General features: G+C 40.4%; 1 protein-coding gene across 8 annotated transcripts in view; it reads left to right on the top strand.

Moving 5' to 3' along the window:
* Positions 1–20,841, top strand: part of chd6 (chromodomain helicase DNA binding protein 6) — a 105,515-nt gene that overhangs the window by 54,519 nt on the left and 30,155 nt on the right. For 7 of the 8 annotated variants that reach the window (XM_084346069.1, XM_084346068.1, XM_084346073.1 and 4 more), the window contains exons 6-24: positions 319–468; positions 1,154–1,219; positions 1,354–1,415; positions 4,130–4,247; positions 6,253–6,339; positions 6,542–6,679; positions 9,058–9,179; positions 10,254–10,497; positions 13,774–13,950; positions 14,367–14,510; positions 14,823–14,921; positions 15,074–15,230; positions 15,521–15,731; positions 15,870–16,065; positions 17,396–17,560; positions 17,694–17,873; positions 18,461–18,571; positions 19,357–19,559; positions 20,663–20,743. In XM_084346069.1, the coding sequence (XP_084202195.1) occupies positions 319–468; positions 1,154–1,219; positions 1,354–1,415; positions 4,130–4,247; positions 6,253–6,339; positions 6,542–6,679; positions 9,058–9,179; positions 10,254–10,497; positions 13,774–13,950; positions 14,367–14,510; positions 14,823–14,921; positions 15,074–15,230; positions 15,521–15,731; positions 15,870–16,065; positions 17,396–17,560; positions 17,694–17,873; positions 18,461–18,571; positions 19,357–19,559; positions 20,663–20,743 (2,711 nt within the window). The remainder of the gene's footprint in view (positions 1–318; positions 469–1,153; positions 1,220–1,353; positions 1,416–4,129; positions 4,248–6,252; positions 6,340–6,541; positions 6,680–9,057; positions 9,180–10,253; positions 10,498–13,773; positions 13,951–14,366; positions 14,511–14,822; positions 14,922–15,073; positions 15,231–15,520; positions 15,732–15,869; positions 16,066–17,395; positions 17,561–17,693; positions 17,874–18,460; positions 18,572–19,356; positions 19,560–20,662; positions 20,744–20,841) is intronic. The other variant, XM_084346071.1, reaches the window with a different exon arrangement.

Raw genomic sequence — 20,841 nt, 5'->3', positions numbered from 1 at the left:
CAGTGTATGTCTCATAAAGAAACTTAAAACAGATTATATTAAGTAGCTTAAGATACAGTTAGCAACAAATTGTTAAATTTATCATGCCATTTGGTTTTCCTCCCGTCCATCTTTGCATTTCTCTTTTTCCTTATTTCCTCTTCCCTCTCTTCTTCCTCTCACACTTTCTTCTGAATTGATCTCGATGTCTTACTGTATTATATCCGACCATTTCTCCACTTCTGGATCATCTTTCTAACTCTCTTCTCTTCCTTCTCTTCTTCCTCAATTATTGCTCACCCCTCTCCCTCTTCAATCTGTCTTCATCTTGTTCTTTAGAAGCGGCGTTCGGGACGTCAGGTCAAGAGGAGGAAGTATAACGAGGATCTGGATTTTAAGGTGGTAGATGATGATGGAGAGACGATCGCAGTTCTTGGAGCCGGTCGTATCTCAGCACTCAACGCCACTGCGCTGGCATGGCAGGCTGAGGTAAGCCTCTGTTTCTTTTCTTCTCCCTTCCTTTTGTCTTTCTCGATTTCACTTTCTCTTCTTGTCACATGCTGCTTCATCTTTGTCTTAAAATGCACAATCAATATATGTATAATAATATCCAGGTTGAGGTGAGGATGTTTGTTGTGTCTCTGTCTGTCAAATCTCTACCAGAACTTTTATTACCATGTCTGAAGAAATTGCAAGTCGCATTCTCACTATCTTTGTTTTAGTGTTTGACAGCAGAAAATCTTTATTTTATGTAAATAGCTTTAGAGTTAAATGCCAACATACAGATACTCAGATACTCTAGTGTTAGGTCTACCTAGCCAAAGCAGTCTGATGCAAATGTCTTCCAATAAATCCTACTACTGTACATGAAGGTTGTTATGTTCAGTTTTGGTTGAAACTATTGTAAAGTGGTTTTGGTGATTTTGTAGGGTGCTGTTGGATTGTATTGAGTCAATCATGTAACAGCGCTGCATGAAATTTTCCCCTGAATAAGATTTGTCATTTAATAATTATTGGCAAGATTTTGTAACACATTTTGAATGATGTGAGGTCCCTCTCTGAATGTTTTGTATTGATTGAAGTCTTTTTACACTGCTGCTGTATGGAGACAAACTCTGAGAACTGACCTTCATCTGTTTGGGCTGCTAATCTGTTTCGTCTTTGTGTCCCTCAGGAACCACCTGAGGACGAGGCCAACATCATTGAGAAAATTCTGTCTGTCAGAATAGCGAAGAAAGAGGTGAAGAGAGAGCACAAACAACTTTAATGAATGAAATATTTCTTTTGGAGTATAAATGTATTATGTTGTTTTCGCTCGCTGTAAAATCTACTCTCCTGCTGCTTCACTAAATCTGTCTCCCTCTTATCTTTTAGACTTCATCATCAGAGGACCAAGCGGAGGAGACAGAAGAGTTTTACGTCAAGTACAGAAATTTGTGAGTCTCTCTGTCATGGCGGGCATTTATTTGTTAAGACATTTAGCTGCTTGCTGTCAATTCATTGGATGTAATTGCACGTTCTGTTGCCATCTAATGCCCTCCTGCTCAGACCAGACCAGGCCAGGGCGGTTTTATCCACGCCAATTACATCCTGTTCATGTAGCAGGTGGACTATTAGGAGTATCTCGTAATATAATGCAGTCCGATGCAAAATCTCCAATAACTCCAGAATCTAGAAATGACCAGATTTGGATCATGACAGTGTCTGACGCTGAATCTGACACATTGTCAGGAAAATATAAGTTACAGATCAGACTTGGTTTTGGTTTTTGGATCTGGGCTTCCCTAATGCCCTTGAGTAAAGCATCAGCTGCTCCAGTGTAGCTGTTTAGTGGCCGACTGATTAGATTGTTGTTGATCCGGGCAGTTTCCAGGTGGCTGAACCCTGCTGACTTCGGTGATCCCTGAATTATCCTCTAGTGCAGCTGGCAGGTTGAAACTTGTGGTTCAAATTGAAATGTCTTGACAACTGTTGGATGGATTTCTGTGCAATTTAGCAACAGACCTGCTAGCATGGCTTTTGACTCTTGACAAGTCTCTGGAAACTGAAGCACTCAAAGGAAACCCATGCGATCACTGGGACTGCGCTGTGTTAGACCATGCCAGCGTGTGCTTGTTACCAGTGTGGCAGCAAGAGAAGGACAACCTGCTTAAATGGTTTGCATGAGGCAGCAAATTTGATGTTGAATCTTTATCAGCTAATAATCAACCTTTTCCAACTTGGATTCAGCCTGGTGAAGTTTGTTTTTATTAGCCTGTCAGCCAAATTTTAGCACAGTTCAATCTTTAACTGGTATTGTTAGCATTGTTAGCATCAGTGACAGATTTGAGAAGACTGATGATTAACTAATTTCAGTGCAACTAATGCCATTATGTAATTTAAAAGTGTGCATTAGTAAATTAATAATAAGTGTAACAGACTAGTATTTCTGGTGTTAACTAGCAAGGGTAGCAATGAGTACAAATACAGAGGAATCTATGCCCACTCGGCTCAAAATGGTGCTGTGCCAGTTGGGTTTTGAATCGCACCCTCGGACAACATGAAAACTCTACCCAGAAAGCTGAGACCCAATGAGCTGCTGCTGTAGACTAATCACTGATCCGCCTGATTAAAGACACTCATATGACATCCTATAAAATCTTTCCTCGTGAATCTACAACAAGTTCTGGGTGCGGCCGTGCTCATGTGCAGCCTCTGAGGTGTTTAAAGTCACTCTCGTGATTGACGGGAAATATTTAAGGAGCTCAAGGAACTGTGTTGGAGCTGCTTAGTTAATAGTTTTTATGACATTGATTTCTCTCAGGGAAGATGACTTTGCACAGATAGGCTGTGTTGTACTGTAGCAGCGGTCTATTCTCCAGAGTCGGTAAAGAGCTACTCGGCAGTAGCTGAGAGTTTTTCATCCTCTCACCGAGACGCAAGCTCTTCCAGCCAGTCGGGGGCTCTCCGGAGACCCTCCTGTTTGTTCCAGCACTTTGTATCTTTAAGAAAGACCCTACAAAGATACTGTCTTTATTATGATCATAATTTATTCTCATGGGTGATGAATAAAACATCGAGAGTTTGCTTGAGTTGAATCAAACGCTTTACTTTTTGTCGACTTTATTTAGAATAATGTATTCGCGCATTATAAAGTTACAGAAAAGGGCTCCAAGTGTAACATTGGCACTGTAAAAATCATCATTACACATAATGCATTATCAAATGTATAAGTAGGTGCATTGGAAGTTTAGTAACTACATGGTGCATGTACTGTTCAGTGAACACCGCGGTGACATTTAGATTTGTCCATTTATAGATTGTGGTTTATGGATTAAATCATGCATGTCAAACTGTTGCCATAGTAACATTATTTGTTCAGCTTTCTTTCCCACCGACTAATGATTAGAGAATTCTTTTCAGTAGATATATCACAGAGCGAGGCAACCTCACTCTATTTCCAGGGTCTCTGCAAGTCTTTATGTTATTAGGTGATAAGAGTCTTTAAAAAGTGAATTTGTGAGGTCTTTAATTGCCACAAAATATTTTATATAATTAAATTTTTTCCATTGTTAAATTTGTTTTTGTCAAAATGAGTCATGCTCTTCCACACTTCTGATGTTATAAACCTACCACTGAACCCAATACTGTGTTTTTACCTGTCAGGGAAATGTATATTAACCTAATTCACAAACCATGTCTCTACATAAAAACCTGCCTCTGCACAGGACCACATACAGTATAAACTTCATACCTTAATATACCTGCAATGCTTGAGCCAGAAAAAGTTGTTTTTCCCCCCAAAGTTTGTCTTAAATTTGGTAAAAAATGAGCTTGTAAGGTCTTAAAAAGCATTCACTGTTATTGTCTGGTACCTGTAGACACTCTGATTTCTGTCTGTTGTCTGGCCTCTTGTTAAATTTTGTAAAAGTTGTTGATCACATTCATTTGTTTGGCATTTGCGTCATTGGTCCCTTGCATTTCCGTGCATGATTTTATTTTGATCCGCTAAATGCTTCTTCAGGCAAAAGAAAGTTACTTTTTTGTAACTGAATTCAAAATCATTTTAAAATTGTGCAGCACTCGGCCTCTGTAATGGCCAACAGGCAAACAACTCATACGTCTGACTGAGTGAAAGCTGTGTCTCTTCCTTTGTCATGTGTTATTTTAGTTCTTACCTGCACTGCAAGTGGGCCACTCTGGAAGAGCTGGAGAAAGACCCCAGAATCCACCAGAAGATTAAACGCTTCAGGACCAAACAAGCGCAGATGAAACACCTGTTCACAGAGGTAACACCTGACATTGTCTACTATATATTAATCTAGAACAAGGCGAATCTTCTCCTTTAAGGTCATGCTGGATAAAGTTGTATTCAATAATCTAGCAAAGATTTTACCAAAGACATTTTGTTGATCACAAAGTGTTTAGGAAAATGTTAATCCTGACTACTTCAGGTGTGTAGTGATGGCCCAAACTGATGGATAATTCACAATTAATTCATCCAGAGTTGCTGCGAAGCCTTGAAAAGGTGATATAAAGGTTATCAGGTTAACGTGACATACTGTAACCACAGCAACACTGTGACAGAGGAGCATAATTTGTTTTTTAACTGCCTAAGTTGAACTTCACAGTGGTGTACCTAGACAGACTTAATGTATGTTTATGTTTATGGAAGATGTGTCTCTAGTAACAAGAAATGTCAAGCTCATTTTATTTATATAGGTTGTCTTATACCTCTTTCACACTGGACAAAAAACCCAGTAACACCTGCTGACATGTGGCTTTTGTCTTCGATGTAAATGTGTATAATTGGCATTTACTCCCAAGTCAGATGTCTCTATAACTGTCACGGGTGTTTATCGGCTGCGATTACAACACAACGCTTGGGAGGACACTGGACATGTTAATTTTCGCCCCTGTTAAGGTGTTAAGGCGTGATGATGTGATGTGTGTTCAAGTTAAGAACGCTGGCTTGTTAATACTTTTCCATCTGTCTCTGTCAGGCAGCGCTTAAACATTGTTGTAGTCGGCTTTGAAAGAAAGACTGCTGAGACGGGCATGGAAGCCACTAACAGGGGTTACTTTTTTCAGAGATGACAAAGGAGCGAGATGCCTCTCTCCTTGGCAACTTCTGTTATCAGCTCCGGGAAAATGTCTCTAATTCAGAATTTTGTTGATTAAGACTTCTTAAAACAAGTTTTAATGTCTTCTTAATGTAGTCTGATGAGGTGTATGATCTGCTGCTTTCTTGCTCACCTGATGAATGGAAACTCATCTACTGGCAATGTAAAAAAGTCAAATGCCTATTTTTAGTAATTTACGGATGTTTTAAATACATGCTAATTTTGTTGTGAATGTGGTATTAGGAGGCTTCATAGTTGGTTTGGCATGGAGGAAATGAAAAAACAGATGGGGCGTCCTTTCTCTCAGGATGGACTGAGTTGGGGTACAGTACTTTAGGCGCCAAAGGTAAAGGATAGAAGCAAACAGCACTTGAGTATGGAGAACTACACTATATAGTATTAATTGAACACAACATAAACAATGACAAAGGGAGACATTGAAGGGTATTTTTTGTATTGCATCCATTTAATGTGCTTGTTTTTGCCACTGACAGGCTCAGATTGTTAGGCAACATTTTAGAAAGGATCCTGACAGAGATGGACCTTTTTGTTAAAGGTTAATATCCTCTTTAATTAACCAGACACAGCCGCTATATTGCTCTTGCCAATGCCACCAGACTCCATGTACAAAATCAGCAATTTTACCGCCATAAAACACACTTCGTTAAAACTCACTCGAAACAAAATAAGTTTCACCAAAACCATTTTGGTTTGTTTTTCCACTGCTCTAACAATCACCAACTCGGTTTAGTTTAGGTTTAGGTTTGGTTTATATAAATCATTAATTTACTGCATTTTTAGTGGACGTACTTTGCTGGTGTGCAATTGCCCGTGGGGATAACATTGCTGCCTGCGGAGATCCCGCTATATATTGGATCGATTTAAAAAATTGTTGTCCCCGTTAGTCACTTGGACACAAAAACATGGGCAATAGGGTCGAGGTTAAAAAATACAGCAGACACCTTTAATAACCACTGGCATTAAGGGTTTGTTTCCTTTCCAATGTTATTATACTGCTCTTTATTACATATTACAGCTCTTTGTTTATTTTCCTTTCTTAACAAAGACTGTTGCTTTATCAAAGTGATCCCTGACTTGATTATTAATGAATAATCAATAATCTCTTGTTGTTTTTTTGTCTCTCTCCATCAATTTTTGTCCCTATTTGCAGCCCGATGAGGACTTATTTAACCCAGACTATGTAGAGGTGGACAGAGTGCTGGAGGTGGCTGTTACCACAGATACTGAGACCGGAGAGGTGGGTAACAGAGACACACTCTGACAGCACTGATTGTCTGCTCTGAAAGCAGTTATTACTGAAGGTTACTCTTAGTCCTGTGGCACAGATATACACACACGCGCACACACACACACACACACACACACACACACACACACACACACACACACACACACACACACACGTGCAAACACCTTGTTTTTTCTGGATGTTGTTGTAGGAGGTGACCCATTACCTGGTGAAGTGGTGCAGTCTCTCGTACGAGGAGGCGACGTGGGAGCTGCAGGAGGACTTGGACCCAGAGAAGATCAAAGAGTTTGAGGAGATCCAGAAACTGCCGCCAGACCTCCGACACATGGTGAGCAGAGACATAATAGAGTGTGAGCGGAAGAGAATAGAGAAAGACGGGGCAGTTTGATGCAATATGTTCACATGGCAGAGAAAAATGTAGCTCAATGCTGTGAAAAATCCGAAGGAGAATATGAAGCGGGTTCAATTTCAAGGAGAGACTCGCAACTTTCAGATCTCACATGTAGAAGTTTTGTGGCACATTGTGACTCTTGTCTTTTAAAGTACTGCACAAATAAAGTTTAGTGTTTTCCTCAGGATTGTGGAAGACTTAATTCATATATTTGACATATTATATTGTATATTTTAAGTCACATTTTGGAAACATTATTATTACTATATCTGTGTACAACAAGTAGAAAAAGCTAGTGCAGATAATATGTAAACAGCACCCAAAAGGTTTAAAGACAAAAGTAAAGAAGTCCACCGGGGACCATAAAATCTGTGAGGCATCATTTGTTAATTTTGATGTACTCCACATTGATTGAGGTGGTGCCCAAAATGCAATTTGTGTCTCTGGTGCAGGAGGATGACGTCTTCATTCTTTATAGTTCCTACACAACTCGGGAAAAGGGCACACCAGACATGAGCCCCTTTCACATATGAACTCTGGAAAATAATCAGAAAATCAGATCAGATTTTGTATTTGCTTGTTCACACGTGCAAATACACAACAGGAGATTGTCCGTGTCAGAAGTGTTCACACATGTTGGAAACACTCAGTATGGTTTGAGCGAGGGGGGATGCCGGGGCATTCAGGAGGCAGGATATGACGGATACCTCAGTGTTTTGCGAATCCCTTCATCCCTCTAGTTCAGACATTTTCTCTTTCTTCAGTGTTGTTGTGTAAAATGATACGTCTTCACTTCTTCTTCACACTCACGTCATACATGCCATTGATACGCCCACTTTCCCTCTGTGTGAATTCACACATGTGGCTCACCCGGATTTAGGACTAGGGAGCTGGCAGGAGGAAATCTGTGGGAAATGTTGCAGACTTTTGTGTTCACATATACAGCTCCTCCAGGTAATCTCTGGATAAATCCCGCGCTACAGCACATGTGTGAAAGGGGAAAGTCTGACTTACTGGATGTAGACTTTGTGTAACTGTTTTTAAAATCCCCGTCACTACGGGGAACGACAACAAACTCTGAGCTACCAATCTACCACTGAAAATAACAAGTTACCCTAACCTGTTTGCTAACGGTGCAAGCGTAAACAAGCCAGCAGCTGTTCCCTTTTCTTTTGATGGGATTTAGCCATTTAAATGCCAGGGCGCGCCCCCTCATGTGCAAACCAAGTTCCTCATCATTTTGCAGGAGCACCGTCACTGCATCCTGGGCTTTTTACGCCACCCAAGATGATTGTGATTGGTTTGAGACCACCAGACCTGTATGATACAATACGGAGATGTGGGCGGTGATTCAGACATCTGGAACCAGACTCTTTTTGATAAATAGTGAGAAAAAACAATTTGCATTTTGAGTTTAGGTTGGTGGGCAGATGTAAGAGAAAGGGAATCTGCACAACAACATTGAGGCTTTTTATTTCATCTCCATCCTCCCTGCAGAACAGACATCTTTCTTCTCTCCATCTCGGCCTTGTTTTCTTGTTTCGGTGCTAATGACTGCAAATAAAACACAATCAGTGTTGTGAGGTTTTCTTTCTTCTCATGCTGGAGTTCAGCATGAGAAGAACCTCAGCTCTGCTTGTGTTTGTTTTTGTAGGTGACATTGAGGTTCTGAAAACCCTCAGAAGCAATTAAATCCATCTAAAACATCTTCTTTTCTGTGAGCCTCAGCCGTCTCCACATCTGTGTGTCCCACTTCAGTTAGGGCATCAGCACATGAAGCCCACACATCAAAGGAGAGGACATTCAGATGTATTTTGTACGTGTCATCAGTATCCTGACCAGTACAGCAGGACATTTACTTCGCTGGATGTTGAATTAGAAATTGCTGCTTAAAATATCAGCAATTTTCAAGTCTCTGTTCACTCCCAGGAGATGAGACCTGAGCAAATTATTCTTGCTCTTTAGCTGTTATTTATTTAAAAACTAGTCTCATTACTCATGACACCCTGGCAGCAATAACTACTTATTTAAATTTTTGGCTATTCAACCTCCAAAATCAGAGACAGAGTCGGTGACAGAGTCCTCTTCTACCTTAAAGAGATAGGACAACTTATTTACTTTCTGGTTTATCAGGGGAAACATAGTTTTAATATAATGTGATATTCCCCCAGTTCTTTTGTTGGATAAAATCTATATAGTCAATTAATTAAGTCATAATTAAATTCAGAAAACGAAACCTTTTCACATATCATCTGCTAAGGGGTTGTTGGTAATCGTAGTCTTTAAATAATCAAATTGTGTCTGTGTGTTTGCAGGAGCGTCCTCCTCCAGAGAAATGGCAGAAGTTGGACCGCTCGAGAGATTACCGGAACGGAAACCAGCTCAGAGAATACCAGTTGGAGGGGATGAACTGGTTACTGTTCAACTGGTACAACAGGTGAGTACTGTACACAAACAAAATCAGTCCCACTTACCACAGATATACTTTAATATTAAAAACAGCCATAAACATTACAAGAACTATAACGTAACTATAAACTTACCTGGGAGTTACTGCAGCTACTGTTTCTAGCTCTTTATTTGACATAAAACTTTTATTAAGAACAATTAACTTGACTGACTGTTATGTTTTATGTACGGTAAGCTGAATAACAACAGCCTCAGAGTAACACCTGTTGAAGCTGATAAATTAAATTTCTTTCCTTCCAAAAGCAGTTTTATCGAAGTGATGCAGGACGATATCCAGATGTCCTCGTTCTGAGTGAAGATGCATTTTAAAGTTCAGCCGCTGAAAAAAATAAGGCTTTATCAGTTAGAGGTAGTCAAATCAAGAGGGTATCTTCCAAAGTTAGTAAGAAATTCTGTCTCATTGCCACAATAGAAAAGACCACTTACTTGTTTTGGTTAATTCTGGCTGATGAAGCCCCACATTGGCTTCAAATAAACTTTGGAATGATTTTTTTGTGCCCAGAGTGAGGACAGAGGATTTTGTCCTCCATCAGTTTATATTAAATGTGTTAAAAAGTTTAAAAAATGATCTCTTTGTTGCCAGAATAACCCCGTCCTAGCACAACAGGCTCATGTTGTGTTAGGTGAGGAGCAAACACACCATCATTAACATACTGAAAAAAGAACAGAATAACCTTTAAAAATTAAGCAATTTTACTCTTTCCAAAGAAAGAGTAGATTTATCATCGGATGAATCTTATTTTATTCTATATAGAAATTCAGGATAAGCACATTGAATATATTGTTTATGTACTTTCGATAAATTTGTGCATAGATTATCATTTTAATAAGGAATCACTGTCTTTCTTGAAGCCTTTACTTCATGTCGTCTCATAACATAGTAGTGATATTAACAAGTATGTGTACACAAATAATACTGCATTAATGAGCCTCGTTATAGCACTAATTAACATAGATGTGTTTTACTCAAGGATGATGTCAGAACATCAGGCTCCTTCTGCCCTCTGTTGCCCTCTCACACAGTCTATGTTCTTCTTCGTAGAAAAAACTGCATCCTGGCAGATGAGATGGGTTTGGGAAAGACCATCCAGTCGATCACCTTCCTGTTCGAGATCTTCAGCATGGGGATCCGCGGCCCCTTCCTCATCATCGCCCCCCTGTCCACCATCACCAACTGGGAGAGGGAGTTCCGCACGTGGACGCACATGAACGTCATCGTGTATCACGGCTCGCAGATCAGCCGGCAGATGATCCTGCAGTACGAGATGTTTTACAGAGACCCACAGGTAAGGTTTTTGTCAGACTCTCATTGATCAGGTGTGGTGGGTTTCTTTTATTTTTGTTCAGGTGCGAAACCACAGACCTTCACGAGGATAGAAAAATTAAGGAAATCCTTGAAAGTGCCGTCATTTAGCTGCCGACTGTCTTCTTTTAAAGGAAATTTTCCCCACATATCTGGTTACTCTGTTGTGAATCATCCGTCTGTGGAGTTTAATTTGTTCCAGCCTTATTTCACGATGAAGTGTTGATAATAGTCTTTATTGTCCACAAATGTGGACATTTGCCTTCGGCTGTACACAGCAATAAATAACACGACATGCATAGTACTGGCAACAATAATGAACATGGTTCCAGTGTGAATGAAGTTAACGATTTTCGCAGAAGTTATTGCAGTTGGTATGAAAGACTTTTTGTAAATGTTGTTGCAGCAGCTCTGTCACATCTTCCCGCGGGCAGTTTCTTTAATTCTTGAAAAGGAATTACTGATTAGTCAATACAGTTATTAGTTGAGCTGTAAATCAGATATCTCTGGCTCATGGGCTGTTGTGAGGACAAAAACATTTTTGTACTAAATTCAAACATTTTCTAGCAAAACAATTCATTGCTAATAGGAAATATATTTGAAAGCTAAATCAATGAGGAAAATAATCTAATGCTGATTAGATTTTTACCTTTTGGTGAACCCACATTCATGTGTCGGTTTCTGCTGTAAGGAGTAATTAGTGAAGAGTCGGGAAACCTCCGGGGGAACAAGTGCAAACTCTTTTATCCAGTGTTGAGTTGTTCAGGTAGGCAAAGAACAGAGATTGCTGTGGAAGAATATATTTTCCTAACTGAGAATCGAGTTCACAAATAAAGAGTTTTGTGGCTGCGTTGCATGTTGGTTTACTCTGTTGTCCTCTGATTACTGATGAACACAAACCCTTGGAGAGAGAGCGTGAAGGTCTGCGTCTCAGCAGTCTCTGCAGAGTGCAGGGTGGATGTTGTAGTGTGGAAATAATGGCTGTGGAGATAACAGGGAGGCAAAGACAGCACAGCTGCATGTGTGAAAAGAATGGGGAGTTCAACCTTCCTGCACAAGAGCTGTTTTAATAATCTGCAGCTCTTCAATTCTCAGGTACCAACTCATAAAACCTGACTTTTAATTTTGAGGTTATGAAAAGGTTAAAAATGTTAAATTACCCTCAAAAACACATGTTCAACCCATGTTAGTGTTACTATGATGTGCTTCTTTGTTTTTAAGAGGCTATCTTTAGGGTTGTGGCTGAGTTAGATTAGAAATTAGAAAGCATTGGTTGTTAGACAAGTTCAATGACAAAAGAAGGTGTTCCTTGATTTGCCTTTTGCCCTGACATCAGTCAAAACACTTGTGATGTTCAAATATTCATGTAATGTTCAATAAATTAGGTGGTGCAGAGCCTCATAAGTCTTCTTAAGTCTTCTGGTGACAAGATTTCTGGATATCTGTGAAACCAAATGAATGCGATTTTGGATCCAGACTCACAGAATCTTCCTCCTCGTCTCCTCTATTCTCACACTGGCGTTAAATCCTCTGCAATACACTTCAACACTTCTGAGGTGCATGTCAGCTTGTTCAGAATAATCCAGATGTTGTAAAGTGTTTTAAGTGGCACATTTTTGAGACTCTTGAACAGTTCCTGTTGAACGGTTTTACAAAAGTGTTGTTTAAACTTATAATCCAGGGATAAGGTTAAGTTCCTCCTGTTGATATTATAGTGATCATTTGGTAATTGTTTAAAAACATCATTTCGGTTCATTTATTGTCATTATGCTGCATGACAGAAAACTGTTTTATCCAATGGAGTGTGGAGGATGAATTGAGGAGTGTGACAGCCTGAGAAAAGAAGCTGCAATGTGTAAGAAATGGCCAGGATTTTAGTTTAAAACCTTTAAAAGCTAACACTGTCTGGTAATACCACTGTGTACCTCACAAGGCAATAGCCCGATAGGATGTTTCACAAGCTCCTAGCTTTTTTGTTCAATAAATAAACAAAATAAACTTAAAAAATGTCAAGAAAGGTTATTTTGTGATTATTATTATTCATCAAAAATGTCATCTTGTTAATATTTTGTGAAAGTACCAATAGTCATTTCTACAATATTTTTGCAATATTGATATCGAAGTAGGTCCTGTTCGGTTAAAATATTGTGATAATTGATTTTGTCACCCAGTCCGATCGTTTTTGAAGTGCTTTAGAGGAGTTTTAAAATATCGAGGTACATATCGTACATCGCTATATTGCCTGAAAAATATCGTAACATTATTTTAAGGCTATATCGCCCGGCCCCCTAGTGTGTTCGCAAGTTGTTTAGTTCACTGACTTCCATCTGGGTTTCCTGTTAAGCGAGTTGTGTTTACTTTGTGATCTTAAGCTGCATTTTTGTGCTCTCTTCTCCTGACTTCAAGGTGGTTCTTCAGATTTAAGAGTGCCTTTATTTATGTGTCCATCCTCCGTCTGGGAGACTTTTGTAGTGTGTGTGTGACAGACAATTGGAGGACATTTATCATTTCTCTCTCTCTCTCTTTTTCTCATTGACCTCTTTTCCCTCGGCCTCACTCTCCCTGCAGGGTGGCTCCATCTTGGGTCGTGAAGCGATCAGAATCTTTGACATTTTCTTGGTGGAAAATTTCAGTTGTGAAGTTATTCAGAATGTCCCGATCCTTCTCTGTAACTTTGTCTGGTATAAGTATTCACAACAGAACAGGGTTCTTATTACTGCATGAGGAGTCTCGGATGAATACAGAGAGTTGCCATTATGATACTGTATGCAGCTAATGGCTTCGAATTTAGCTTTCTGCAGATATCCAAAGGGAGTGAATATTCATTTTGGTCACGGCTGATAAATTCATCCGTTCAGCAGTTTCAACGTCTTTGGAGGCATTTAGTGTTTTTATTGGAAGGTTAAAAGTGAAGGGAGGTGGAGAATACGGGAGTGAGACATTATTCCATCCCTGAACCCCCGGTTACGATCTTTTAAAGATGTACAGTACCATGTATCATTTCTGCATTAGAATGTATAAAAACAACTAGACCTTTGTTATGTATTTTGTTAAGTTAGCAGCTTACATTATCCAAAATATTTCCAAAAAGTCTGTAATTTTCTTCAAGGCACCGGCAGGTTTCATTTGGTCGCCTGTCGCTAAAACTTCAGAGAAAGCATCAGATGATATTTAGGGACTGAGGAAGGCAGTCATTGGATGTTCCAAAATGTACTTACGTCTTTAAATGTACCTGTCTCACCCTCTGTCTGTCCCACAGGGTAACACTATCCCAGGTGTGCTCAAGTTTCACGGGGTGATCACCACCTTCGAGATGATCATGGCCGACTGTCCGGAGCTGAAGAAGCTCCACTGGCGCTGTGTGGTGATCGACGAAGCCCACCGACTGAAGAACAGGAACTGCAAACTGCTGGAGGGACTCAAACTCATGAACCTGGTCAGTCCATCAGTCTGTGTGTGATGATGATGATGATGATGATGATGATGATGATGATGATGATGACGACATAGTACCTGCAAGAATTGGCTTATTTTTGTCCAATATAATGTGATTTTCAGCAGTGGCTGTTATATTATGTCACTGTTGATTGTTGTTGATTGTCACTGTGAGATGAAAATATGTTTTTATTAATGGGAAAGGCAACGCTGTGTGCTTAATCTTCCTTATCCTCTTAAACCTGCCCACTTTCAATACTTGTGTCTATTCTAATTCATTCGTCTCTGTTAATGTCGTCTTGTTTCTTGTTTTAATAAAGCATTTTACAGTTCAGTTTTAATAAATGTCATTAAAGGCAGCCTGTTCTGTTATTATTCATGTTTTTTTAAGTATGGTACTCTTCACGTTTCTTACAGGAACACAAGGTTCTGCTGACAGGAACTCCTTTGCAGAACTCGGTGGAGGAGTTGTTCAGCCTGTTGAACTTCTTGGAGCCGCTGCAGTTTCCTTCAGAAAGCACCTTCCTGGAAGAATTTGGAGACCTCAAAACAGATGAACAGGTTTGTTGAGACATGGGTTGGCTTTTGCTGCGAAAACCAACCACAGAAAGTAGTGGTGTTTGTTTTCAATGCATCCTAACATCACTGTTCTCTCACCCTCGCCCTCCTCCTTCAGTAGCTCTGTGTCTCTCTGTCTGTTTGTTTGGGATCAGCTGTGTTTTGTTTTCTCTTTTTTTCTTTCCTCAAAACAAAAAACATTTGATCCAGAAAAACACTCTCATGTGGATAAAAAAGGGAGGAAAATCCTTGACTTTTTATGTGATAATAGATGTCTGTAACATTTACACCTCCCTCCTGTGTTCTGTCCATCAGGTGAAGAAGCTTCAGGCCATTTTAAAGCCCATGATGTTGAGGAGACTGAAGGACGATGTAGAAAAGAACCTGGCACCTAAAGAAGAGACTATCATAGAGGTACGGCTGTGTGTGTTTGATATAAACAGTCACATGTGTCAAATGATGTTCATGCTAATTTACCAGACACTAGGTGGAGAATACACACAGCACAGTGTACCATATTACCCATCTGTGTATTAAAGCAAAGTTGACTCGTGGTGTTCCTGCAGGTGGAGCTGACGAACATTCAGAAGAAATACTACCGAGCCATCTTAGAGAAGAACTTCTCCTTCCTGTCCAAAGGAGCAAACCAGCACAACATGCCAAACCTCATTAACACCATGATGGAGCTCCGCAAGTGCTGCAATCACCCCTACCTTATCACAGGTCAGAGCACACACACAAACACATGGAGCACAGTGATGATGTTCCTCTCTGTTTGCAAGTGTACCTCTTCGCTGACACATCTGGTATAATTAGCAGTTTATCTCATCTATAATTACACAACACAACAGAAAAGTGTAAAACAACAGACTGTCAAAACAAGGCAAGAAAGAGAGAAAATAGTGTTCAAGTTGAGTGCAAGATACACATTTTCTTTTGCTGAGAAACTAAAAATCAGAAAAGTTTCTATAAATCTCAAAGTGAAGCCTCGCCTTTCTCTTCCTTTCTTTCAGGAGCCGAGGAGAAGATTCTGGAAAGCTTCAGGAAGTGCCACAGTCCAGATGCGCTGGACTTCCAGCTGCAGGCGATGATCCAGGCGGCCGGTAAGCTGGTGCTGATTGACAAGCTGCTGCCCAAACTGCTGGCCGGGGGACACAAAGTCCTGGTCTTCTCCCAGATGGTCCGCTGTCTGGACATCCTGGAGGACTACCTCATACAGAGACGGTGAGCAGGAGCAGGGTGGGAAGAGAAGGAGGGAGGAAGGAGATTAAAGAAGGGAATGAATAAAAAGAAAGAGAAGGGTGCATTTCTGAGACATCAGTCTGTTGTAGAAATTAATCTTTTTGTGCGTGTTTCCTCCAGCTACACATACGAACGCATTGACGGTCGTGTGCGAGGGAACCTGCGGCAGGCGGCCATCGACAGGTTCTGTAAGCCGGACTCGGACCGCTTTGTCTTCCTGCTGTGCACCAGAGCTGGAGGGCTGGGAATCAACCTGACGGCTGCAGATACCTGCATCATCTTCGACTCCGACTGGAACCCACAGAACGACCTGCAGGTGGGCAGAGAGCTGAGAGAGTTTATATAGAAGAGGATGATGTCAACTCAATCAATATACTGTGGTTCTGCTGAAGAGAGCAGAACATCAGTTATTAAACAACTTAAACTGAGTTGTCATATCATGGTGAAACAGAGATCTTCTATTTAAGGGGAGACAATACAGGTGAAAAGGATACAGGTTTTAATTAAAAGATATAACTGTTAAACTTTTCCAGTTGGTGACTTATGTTAAGACAACAAGTTTTCTGAAATGTTATGTTTTAAATATGTAAATGGTGCATTATCTAAAGAAGTGTGCACTACTTAACAGAACAACAAGGTCCAATATTTGAACTTTGTTGTTTTGTTTGATTTTGTTGACATATTGTAGTCAAAAGTTTATTTGTATCACTCCATAAATCAGAAGATACTATCTGAATGTATATTTTGGACATTTTCTTTCCACTAATCTCAAAGAGGATGTTATATGGAAGCAAAATAGCCCCAAATCTCAAAATTGACCAGCACATGAAAAATTTAGGTTTCCACCTGTAGTGTCTCCCTTTAGATTAGGCTCTCTTCTGACTGTTGCTGCTTCTTTGAGCCGTTAATTTGTAGTGACGTTTATGATCTCGTTTGGGACTGAAATAGTAATCAAATGTGAGCTTCAAAGGATGTTTCTGCCTGGAATAATGAAGTGAGCAGGCAGTGTTACCTGTGAGTCTGTGGGTTCGATTATTTCTTACAGTTTTGATGCTGTGGATGTTTCCATTTATTGCCAAAAGACTTGATTACATTTTCTAGTTAGGGACAATGATTGTTTGTCCTTCTTGCTAAACTGTTTAATGTATAATACATTGTAGTGTATTGTTCTTGTAGTGGATGTATCGTGCCAATAGCTCAGCCTAATATTTCTCATCCGTCCCTGATAAGTTGATTATCCATCTATTGTGAAAACTTGCTGTCAGACCATGAAAGTAAATCCTGTCATACTTCTTTAACAATTTTCAAGGGAAATTAAAGTGTATTAGTTATCCTTATGGGCAAGATCAAAAAGGGATTTTACGCTTCATTATCATCAATAAAATATGTTTAATTTATCACACCAATTAACGGACTCTATTTAAGTTTTTATCTGCTTGTATTGTTCCAGCCCTAAAATCCACGACAATGTGATTTGGCTTTTTATTATGTTATATCAAAATGTAGTAACCATAGTGAGTTTGGCTCACAGTAGACTCACTGATGTAACAATGGAGCATATCAAAACAGGCCGTTCTTCAGTCCGTTGGCAAATACGATAATAATGTTTAGTACTGCAATGATGTATGTCTTTTTGTCCTTGTCAGGCCCAGGCACGCTGCCACCGGATTGGCCAGAGCAAAGCAGTGAAAGTCTACAGACTGATCACCAGGAACTCGTACGAGAGGGAAATGTTTGACAAGGCCAGTCTGAAGCTGGGATTGGACAAAGCCGTCCTCCAGGACATCAACCGCAAAGGAAGCCTCAACGGGGTGAGAGATAACCTTTGATTTTAATATTGTTGCATAAATCTGGATGTTTTCTTCAGGGATGTGTCAGCAGCTAGATGTGGAATTAAACATGCATCCAGTACATCCTGACTACAGTGTGTCTGTGTTGCTGCAGGTGCAGCAGCTCTCTAAGCTCGAGGTGGAGGATTTGTTGAAAAAAGGAGCGTACGGCGCGCTGATGGACGAAGAAGACGAGGGCTCCAAGTTCTGTGAGGAAGACATCGATCAGATACTTCAGAGAAGAACTCAGACCATCACCATCCAGACTGAAGGGAAAGGGTCGACGTTCGCCAAGGTAGAAATCCTTTAATTAAGCATTAATTAAAACTTCTCTTTTCACAAACACCAACACTTTAACCATTTTGTATTAATATTAATAATGTCAAAAACTTGTTTGATTGGGTTTTGGATTATTGGGTGACAAAAGAAGCAAAGACTCTGCATTTACCGTCATAAATGACAAAGAAAACCAGCAAATCCTCACATTTAATGACCTGGAACCAGATGATGTTTGACATTTTTGCTTGAAAAATGACAAAAGAGATTAGAGACTAGTTGCAGCTCTAGGTAGATGTAGCTTTGTAAAAATATATCTCATATCATGTTCAATGTGAGCTGATTGTCTTAGTGAAGGCCTTAAACTGGACTGACAGTTGTTGTCTTGACTTCAAACAATGTTTGATTTAATTTCTTAGTCTAAATGCTGTTTCAGAGGCTTTTGGAGGAAACACTGAATACTTGGAGTATTTTGGCGTGAAGATCAAAAGTGAAGATACTGAATGTTTGTGGAAACCGTCAGCAGTTGGCAGCTTCAGTCTAAACCTTCGGTTGAATGAATCTGTTATTTTTTCTGACTCCGTCTTTCTGTTTTTCTTTCCTTAGGCCAGTTTCATCTCATCCGGTAACAGAACGGACATTTCTCTGGATGACCCCAACTTCTGGCAGAAGTGGGCCAAGATCGCTGAGGTGGAGATCGACTCCAAGTCTGAGAAGGTACAGAGAGATGGAGAGAAGAGATTTCAGAATGAAGGCAAGAGAGGAAGGAAAAGAAATAAAGGAGTTTCAAAAAGAAAGAACAGAAAATGAGAGGATGACGACAGAAAAGAAGTGACAGAGAAGAAAGCAAAGAACTGAAGGATGAACAAGAGAAAGTGAAATGAAAATTAAACAGGAGATGTACTTCCATCATGCAAATGTAAGGTAAAAAAAAGTAAAGGAGAAGTACTGGAGGATTAGATGGAGAGAGTGAGACGGGGAACAACATAAGGCTTGGACAGAAAAATGGACCTGATCCAAGTAAGTGAACACGAAGACGAAGGGAGGGGAAGTTAAGCTGAGCTCCCAAACTGGGAAAAGAGTAAACAAGGACGGAAAGGAAACAAGGTGGGAAATGAGGATAAAGCAGGGATCATGCTTCTCTCCTCTCCTCTCCTCTCCTCTCCTCTCCTCTCCTCTCCTCTCCTCTCCTCTCCTCTCTTCTCCCTCTCCCTCTCCTCCCTCTCTCTCTCCCTCTTCTCTCCCTCTCCCTCTCCCTCTCTGAACAGATGGACTGCCTTAATGAATGAAGCAGATTGCACACACAGCTCTGCTACTGTCTTCATACCGTGTGTGTGTGTGTTGACCATGACTCGTACTTTGAATCCTTAATAACTGACTTCGTTAATGAACAGTAGTAACGTGCCAAAAAAACACTCCTCACCTGCTTCATCTTGTTTTTACACATCAATCTTTTAAAACTTGTTTCTCTCATTCAGACTAAATTCCTCTCTCTGATGCAGGAGTCTCTGGTGATCGACACGCCTCGGGTGAGGAAACAGACCCGTCACTACAACTCCTTCGAGGACGACGAGCTGATGGAGTTCTCGGAGCTGGACAGCGACTCGGAGGAGCGGCCATGTCGGACGCGTCGCCTGGGCGAACGCACCCGGCGGTACCTCCGTGCTGAGTGCTTCCGGGTTGAAAAGAATCTGCTTATCTTCGGGTACGACCTGAGATGTTTCAGAAATCTTTTATGTTTGTTTGCACTCATACATCAGATCTTAAAACAACTTCAGTTCAGTTTATTTTCTTTTTCAAGTACCGTGATAAGTGTTTCTGGAACGTTTTATGCTGCAGGTGTGCACAGACATGCCCACTCCCTGACATCTGAAACTGTATCTGACTGTTATCGTTTTATCCATACTGACACTTCTTACTGTAGCATTACTTATTGACGGGCCACCTTAAAAACTTGGTCCGGAGGCAGCACGTTACATCCTGCGCCACACAGAGTGCTGTGAGCCTGATGTGTGTTCTCGTCAGCTCGCATTGGGTGTCTCATCAAACGGAAATGATGATCATCGTTGCTCCTGTCCCGTGTAAAACCATAAGTGAACCAAAGTTAACAATCCAGTCCATGATCTTTTCTAAAACCTAACCAAGTAGTTTTATTTCATTCCATTAAAAGTCTTATAATTTAACATTTTTATACTTTATCCCCTGAAGGATTTCCAGCAGAAATCTCATAAAACCACCCGACTGATGTTACAAGGCAGAATATTACCCTCCATGAACAGGTGCTACCTTGACTTGACAAGGTTGAGACGGTCACATTTTTAGTTTGGCTCATCAGCCTGTCATTAATATGACATAAAAACCGATTGCAGCACAATTTCTCTTTTTCTTCAGGAGCTTAGCAATATTTCGTTACTGACCAGTCAGGTACTAATTTATTACCAGTCCTGGATACCCATCCCAAAACATCCTTCACAGCCAGCAGCCAAAATCTTAAACCTTGTGGGATGACATTACTAATACTCTGTCCAATAAAAAGCTCATATCTTTTGTTTACAAGGTTGTTTTGTTGCGAGTTCAAGAGGGAACATAAATCGCGAAAACACAGGAGAACAACCTGCACTGATGTTTGAAGTGAAGAGAATAAATTCTATTTGTGATCACACTCTTATCGTTTTATGTTTTAGCTGATATATATTTATTACTCTCCATCCTTCTTAATGACCTGCTGTATTTCCTGTCTCTCTGTCTATCTCCTTGTTTCCGATCTACAATTCTTACTTCCATCTCCGTTCTTCACTGTGTCTCCAGGTGGGGTCGGTGGAAGGACATCTTAAACCACGGTCGGTTTAAATGGCACCTGGCAGAGAGAGACATGGAGGTGATCTGTAGGTAAGGAAAACAAGTGTGTCTAAAAAGTGTGATCCTACTGAAACTCTAACACGTCCGGGAGGATTTACAGGGAAAGTAACTAACGATTGAAGTCATAC

The sequence above is a fragment of the Pagrus pagrus genome (genome assembly GCF_965226575.1).
Source record: "Pagrus pagrus genome assembly, chromosome: 3".
Lineage (NCBI taxonomy): Eukaryota > Metazoa > Chordata > Actinopteri > Spariformes > Sparidae > Pagrus > Pagrus pagrus.
This window is presented reverse-complemented; position numbering and strand designations above follow the sequence as displayed.